Raw genomic sequence first — 7,289 nt, 5'->3', positions numbered from 1 at the left:
AGTTTTTAACAAGAGAGTATGTGATACTTTTTCAGCTGCTGTCTTGTGGAAAGGAACTTTCACATCCAGTATCCAGTCTTTCTTCTTAGTACATGGAAGCATATTAGTAAGCCAAGTCTTAAACTGAGTGTGGACTTGAGGTACTTACAGGCAAAAGAAACGATAACCTTATGAATATAAAATGATTTGATTGGTAATACATTCCTTCAGAGGAGGAGTATGTATTAAATATTTTCTCAGTCAAGTAATAGCTTTGGTTCCTTTTCTAGTGTGTTCTTTATCTTTTCCGTTTTGCTCTGTTATTTGCAACAGCAATGTCCATTAGGAGCATCTGAAAAAGAGAGAATTAGAAATATAACTTTCTTCAGTTCCTGATGACATTTTCTAAATTCTTTTAGTATTAATAACTGCTAGAATTCTGGAAGCTGTTTATTAGAAATACCAAACAAAACGTAGACTAAAATCAGCATCGAGAAGAGCCCTCAATGGTTTGCCAGGCATATAACTCTGGATTAATGATCTGGAGAGGTCAGTTGCTGGAATAAAGAGTGCATGAAGAAAATTGATATCTACTTGAAAATTTATGAGTACAGTGTGAGACATCTGTGTGCTTTCTAATGGAATAATTAGAGAGAGTGAAATTCTCCACTGCTGCATTAAATTCAGATTTAGTACATCAGTATCTCCCAGCATGAGGGAGGTTGACTCCCTGTAGGGTATAAAGATAGAGGTCTCGCTGCTTTTTAAAAATGGAGCACAAGCCTATTTCTGATTATTCTGTATCTCTTGAATTCTCATGAAGAGGTACAGGAGATAAAATACTACACATATGTAGTAGAAGCAGCTAAAAACCAGAATTGGATGTGCGTGTACAAAGGTTTGTTGCACAAAGGTTGATGGAGAGAAGTTGGTCCCTAGTAGCTACTTTTAGTAAACTTCTCCCAAAAGAATAACTTAAAATTCTTGTGCATCTTTACCACTTTTCCAGTTCATTTTAAAATGTATTTATTCATTTTGTTTGATACTTTGCTAGTGCCAAGAGGTCCCAATTGGAAATTAGAGCATCTCTGTGTGAGGCACTGTACTAAGTGAGAGGGTGTGACTGTGCTGGTAGCTGATGATTAGTACAACCAGACAAGTTGCTTAGTCTACTTAATGGGAACATGTCCCTGTATTTACGATTTAGTACACAGCTTTCCTTCACAAAGTCATAATTTTGCAAGTGAGACATATAAGCTTATTTTAAAACACCAACATAGAAATAAATAGTTAATCTTGAAATATGTTAGATTACTCAGTGGTTTTGAGAGACAACAAAATAAAACACTCCTAGAACATGATTTTCCTAGCTGGCTTATCAAATTGACAGCCTTCAATTAATCGTTACAGACTTTCAGTATAACTGAAACCACATGATTAAAAGCAAATGCCAAAAGGGGAAATGAAGGTTGCATGAGGCAGAAGGGTTTTTCCCATCAGTGGGGAACATTGAATCCACATGGCTAACCAGAAGGCAAATGCAAAGTAACTTTATTTTCTTGTTTTGTACTCAACTGCTACTTTTTTTTTTTTTTTAATAAGAAGTGAAAAGTAATTTTTAAACATGTTGGCACTATATGATTATGAACTATAATTTAGATTTGGAATTGAACTGTAGGTGGTAGCAAAAGTAGTTTCTTGTCTCAAATATTTTTTATCATTTGAAATTCACAACTGATTATGGAGTTCTGGCTAAAATTCCTGCTAGTCCAAATTAGCTGTGATAACTTAAGTGCTATGTATTTCTTGCATCAGATTTGAGGTAGTCTGGGAAATATGTTGTCCTTTGTATTTGTAATATACTGAGGTGCTTGCAGTGTCCCTCTTTCAGAGAATACCAACCTTCCTGTGTATTATTATTTTTCTTGAGTATTCTATTTCATGCCTTTCAAAAATCAGTTGTTTTTTTCCTTTGTTTTCTGAAAAAGACTCAACCAGCAAGCACCTTCAGGATGCGTGGCTTACTCAATTTAGGAAGTAAGGGTGGGAATTTTAAAAGTGCTTAAGGGGTCAGAAGTGGTAGTTTTGCTTACACTCTTGAGGTCTGCTATGGCTATGGGCACATAATAACTTAGGCTTTGATAACTGAATTATGTGAGCTTGAAGCTTGTTAATGCTGCTCTGTCTGCACATACACGTACTTCTGCTCCATGTGTGCAAGAGTGCTGATGTTTTTCTGGAGGGGTAACTTATTTTGCTCTAACCCAATGATAAACACATGCACATGAGCAGCCACTTAATTCACACCATGGTAAGTTGTTGTTTTGCCCATACTTTGTTACTTCAGTATTCTGACACAAAACCCAACAAATATCAGCCCATAATATCAATAGAGAGATGCTCAGAATATTGTTCTTGCATTGAAAGGTTAAAAAAAAAAATCTAGTCAAGAACACACTAACAATTTTTTTTTTAAAATAATTTCATTGATAATTATGATAGTGCTCTAAAATTAATACCTATGTGGCACTAAAGATTTTTGTGTTTTATAAATACTTGGACTATTCCTCTAAATTTTCAAGGTTTGTGTTATTAAAATATTCAACATAATTGAAACTTTTTTATATAGGAAATGCACCTTATTATAGATATATAATGCTTGTTTAATTTGCATAAACTAATGTCTTTTTGCTATTTTAACTCATTAACTTGTTGTTTTATAAAGCGAGTGATAGACAGTCAAGCAGAGAAACTGAAAGAACTGGACAAGGAAATTCGTCCCTTCCGACAGAACTGGGAGGAGGCTGACAGTATGAAGAGCAGTGTAGAATCCCTCCAGAACAGAGTGACTGAGCTGGAAAGTGTTGATAAAACTGCAGGGCAAGGAGCTCGAAATACAAGTAAGTGTAAGCACAGTGGACTGAAGTACTCAGCAGTGATGTCAATAGAAAAATGATGTCCTTTGAATGGCACTCCTGTTGCGATTTTTATGTGGAAGCGTCAATAATGTTGATTCTTCTTCTGATTTTTTTTTTAATAGGAAACTATGTAATCCCTTTGATGATGTGGTGTTGCTTCCATACTGTTTCTTAGGCTTGATTCTTGTCTTTTGTTTTCTTGACCCATGTCTTGATTACAGTGTTAATTCATTATAGTTTCTTAACTGATCTTTGACAGCTAAAAAGATCTTTGACAGCTGCTTTCAGCAGCTTCTTTAAATACAGTGTTGGTTTATTGACAGGTCTTTTTTTATTACTCTTCTCCCCCATTAATGTATCAACAGTATGGTTATCACCTGAAACCACCTTTCCTGATGCCTGTTACAGAGGTATATTTGATACAAAGAAAACTGAGATCTGCCTGAGAATAAGGTTATTGTCATGCTTGCTGAATAAAGTGAAAACTAGAGTTTAGCAAGGTAGTGTAGATCATGTGGAAGTGTTTAAATTACTAGGACAAATGATGTTTAAGTAGATTTGTATAAAACAAACCTGCTTTATGAATTCATCTGCTTCTCAGTATTGTATGTTGGCCAATTTTGCCAGTGTGCAAAGACAAAGAGTTACCATTTTTCATGTGAGGGAAAGGGGACATTAAAACCAGCCCTACCTCCAAACTAAACAAGTGACCACACAATGCAGAGCTAAGCTTGAATTTTCTGGTTTTTTTATGATGAACTTTAGAGTAGGTAGCAGTTCTATGCTTCTGAGACAAGTAGTGTCTGAGAAGAATATTTTGAATGATCAGTGGTGCTTCTGAAATCCTGAGGGATTATGTAGGATGTGTGACCACTTCCAAGGTCTTCACTGATGATACCAATCTACAGATAATGCTACCACGTCTCCTCTCAAAAAATGGAAGCCTCTGTAGTTATATTACTTAGTGACAGAGAAAATTTGTTAGATGATTTGCATATTTGACTTTTACTGCATGTGTGATTAACAACTATGTTTGTAAAAGTCTCAGTTAGCCTAGATACTAGCTGCCAAATTATTGTCTGTGGAAATTGCTTCATCGGTGACCAAATGCACTTTGGTTTTTGGGATGAAAATGTTTTCAGGTACAATAGCAGCATTGGCGAATAATTTTTACAATCTTTAGAAAACAACACTTTCCTCACCCTTGTCCTTTCCATTTTCTAACAGGCCTGCTAGAGACACAGCTGAGCAGACATGATCAGATGCTGAGTGTTCATGATATTCGACTGGCTGACATGGACCTCCGATTCCAGGTTTTAGAAACTGCCAGTTACAACGGAGTATTAATTTGGAAGATTCGAGATTATAAACGTCGGAAGCAAGAGGCAGTCATGGGGAAGACTCTGTCCTTGTACAGCCAACCCTTTTATACTGGATACTTTGGCTACAAGATGTGTGCCAGAGTTTACCTTAATGGAGATGGCATGGGAAAGGGGACGCACTTGTCGCTGTTTTTTGTCATAATGCGTGGAGAATATGATGCATTGCTTCCTTGGCCATTTAAACAGAAAGTGACTCTCATGCTAATGGATCAGGGACCGTCTCGTCGCCACTTAGGAGATGCTTTCAAGCCAGATCCAAACAGCAGCAGTTTCAAGAAGCCAACTGGAGAAATGAACATTGCATCTGGCTGCCCGGTCTTTGTGGCTCAAACTGTTCTAGAGAATGGAACGTATATTAAAGATGATACTATTTTTATTAAAGTCATAGTGGATACATCGGATCTACCAGACCCCTGACATACAATGGGGGAGGCGGATTAAACAGAAGACAACTCCGTTTGGGGGTTTTATATCAGTTTGTCTTCAATCAGAGGTCGTAAAGCTCACAGAACCACCTTGTGGAACAGACGGAAGCGTTTGAAGGCATAACTGCATAGGGTCCAATTGCGAAAGTAGCAACACATTAAGAAATCATACCATGTTATATTTTTTAATAGAACTAGCAACACTTAAGCTCTGAAGAATCACTTATCCCTCCTGAGGATAATGATTGTGGTCAGAGAGGATTTTTTTTTTTTAACTTATTAATGATCTAGTCAATTGGAGGTGAAAAGACATATACAGTATGTGCTGAATAAATTACTGACGTTTATTTCTTTAAGCTAGAAAACAAACAAACAAAAAAAAACTTCACACGTGGGCTAGCTGGAAATTGTCAGCATGTTAGAAGAAGAAATGATGAAATAATGTTGCAGTTATGATATTATTTGAAAAACTGAGGTGCAATCTTGTCTGAAATATAGTATATTGTCTTTTTAAGGCCTCATCTGGTCTCTGTTTTAATAATTACTTTGTCAGAAGATCTTGGAAAAGTATCCATGTCTTCTCAAAAGTATCTGAATCGAAATCATATTTTTATTTAAAGTTCTATTGTTACAGAAAACATTTTATTTTAAAACTGTTGATAGACTGATATTTCTTGGAAGAAAAATAGAAGATTTCAAACACTGGTTATCACTTGTGATATGAAAAAAAATTATTCAATTCTGTTATTTCTCTTTAGAAATGTAAACCTACAATATATGTCGTAGTTAATGACACTATTTCAAAATTAAGGAAAAATCACTCATGGATGCTGTGCATCATTATCAGATTTATAATTGTTTTCACCCTAAAATAGGGCATTTGTTGAACTTTGGAGTTCTAAACGGAATCCTGTACATTTTTTAAAGTTCTGCCCCATGCTTTCCAATCAAGCTATATATGTTGCACATTATGCTGTCAGCAGTATATAGTATTTTCAGTATTGGGGAGGAGGATTAGTGCTGAAAAAAGCCTATATGTTTGTTCTGTACTAGCAGCCATTGCTTTTTAAGGACAAATCAGCAATGTCTTAATACAGTGATGGTGGCTTGCATGCATACATGTGCCTTAGATGTGCTGTGCTGCTTACAAACCATAGCTTTTTATTCAGATTTATATCTGAAATGGTAGTTTAATTGGACTTCAGGCATAATGTTTAGCCTTGTCTTCAGAGCCCTTAAGGCGCTTTGCCATGTACAAAATAGAAGCCAAAGCCCATTTCTTCGGCTTCTGGAGCTTCTCTGGCTTGGCCATGGTGGAATCCATCTTAATTCAGGTGCCAAAACGTTATGCTCAGTGCTCCTATGGAGCTTGGACTAGACAGTCTCCATGGCCACTGTGAAGGCAGGCGACATTTTTCCTCTAATGCCTGTGGTCGTAAGGTGGCATCACTTGAAACGGACCCATCTGAGAACGCTGGGGCTGTGAATGTCTATGCTCATGACAGCTTTCCATAGCAGACAAGCATCCTAACCGGGAATGCATGGGCTTCTTTCTTAGAAAAGCCTGGACTGCAGTGGAAAGCATTTGCTAGCCCTGAAACATGCTGATTGCAACCTGCTGTGTTCATCTGCTTCTATTTAATAGCCTGTGACAAGCAAGTCTAGAGACATAGCCTGACTGTGGTGCTCTTTAAAATCCAAGAACCGCTTCAGCAGCGCGGGCTTGCACCACTGTGTTTTCAGCCTTCATGGGCTTGAAAGAAAACATTGCATCTCAGCCTTTAATGTCAGGTTGTATCAGTTTTCTGCTTTTTGAGGCATAGTCACAATTTTTGTCCAAGGTGCAGTTGAATTCATGCCTTTGTATTTCAGCTTGTCTTTGCTGTTGTCTTTTTTGGCTGTGCCTTCACACACAGTGCCTGCAAGAAGTATTTATGAATATACAATGCATGCTAAGTGGTCTTCATGGGTTTCCCAGGCACCTGCTAGAATACTGCCTGCTGCTGACTGTCGCAACCGTCAGCAGCAACTTGTCTTCCTTTTCTTGCCTTCCATTGTCCAGGTACTGTACGCCCTTTATGGTACATAGCTGTCAACAGGTGCAAGCTCAAATATGGAAGCACGTGCTAGCATTTAATTTCTAGCACGGAAGGAGGATGTTCTGCACAAGAGATAAATATCTATAGATATACCCGCATCTATATCTCTAGATATAATTATATGGCACTTGCAGTTTTATGCAGGCTGCATAAGCAAACCCATCACTTAACGCTTTAGGGCAAAGGTTCGCTCAACTTGTGTCATTTTAATAATTGTGAATGTAGGCAGCTGAGCTTTTGTGTTTGTGCATCACAGAATTTTACTGAAAACAGGATTCCCAAGTGGAAATGTCCAAAGGACTCTCCTCCCATTGCTAATGCATGTCTTGTAAATTTAAATGAAACCGTTTGGCCATCTCAAAACAGTTTATATCCTGTTTCAATCTGGGACTTGGAGGAGATTTCTAGTATAAGCAGGGCCCAGCATATTCTGCAGATTTGTGACTACAGTTTCCAACTCCTGTGACAGAATTGCGCTTCTAAATC

At 37.4% G+C, this 7,289-nt stretch overlaps 1 protein-coding gene across 2 annotated transcripts in view; it reads left to right on the top strand.

Annotated features, from left to right (window-relative positions):
- Positions 1-5,218, top strand: part of TRAF3 (TNF receptor associated factor 3) — a 27,635-nt gene extending 22,417 nt beyond the window's left edge. For both annotated transcript variants that reach the window (XM_029085743.1, XM_010171133.1), the window contains 2 exons: positions 2,705-2,879; positions 4,125-5,218. In XM_029085743.1, coding sequence (XP_028941576.1) covers positions 2,705-2,879; positions 4,125-4,696 — 747 coding nt within the window. In that variant the 3' untranslated portion in view covers positions 4,697-5,218. The remainder of the gene's footprint in view (positions 1-2,704; positions 2,880-4,124) is intronic.
- The last annotated feature ends 2,071 nt before the right edge of the window (positions 5,219-7,289 follow it).

The sequence above is a fragment of the Antrostomus carolinensis genome, unplaced genomic scaffold, assembly GCF_000700745.2.
Source record: "Antrostomus carolinensis isolate BGI_N321 unplaced genomic scaffold, ASM70074v2 scaffold6167, whole genome shotgun sequence".
Lineage (NCBI taxonomy): Eukaryota > Metazoa > Chordata > Aves > Caprimulgiformes > Caprimulgidae > Antrostomus > Antrostomus carolinensis.
The sequence above is the reverse complement of the archived record's forward strand: the minus strand, read 5'-3'. Positions and strand labels throughout refer to the sequence as shown.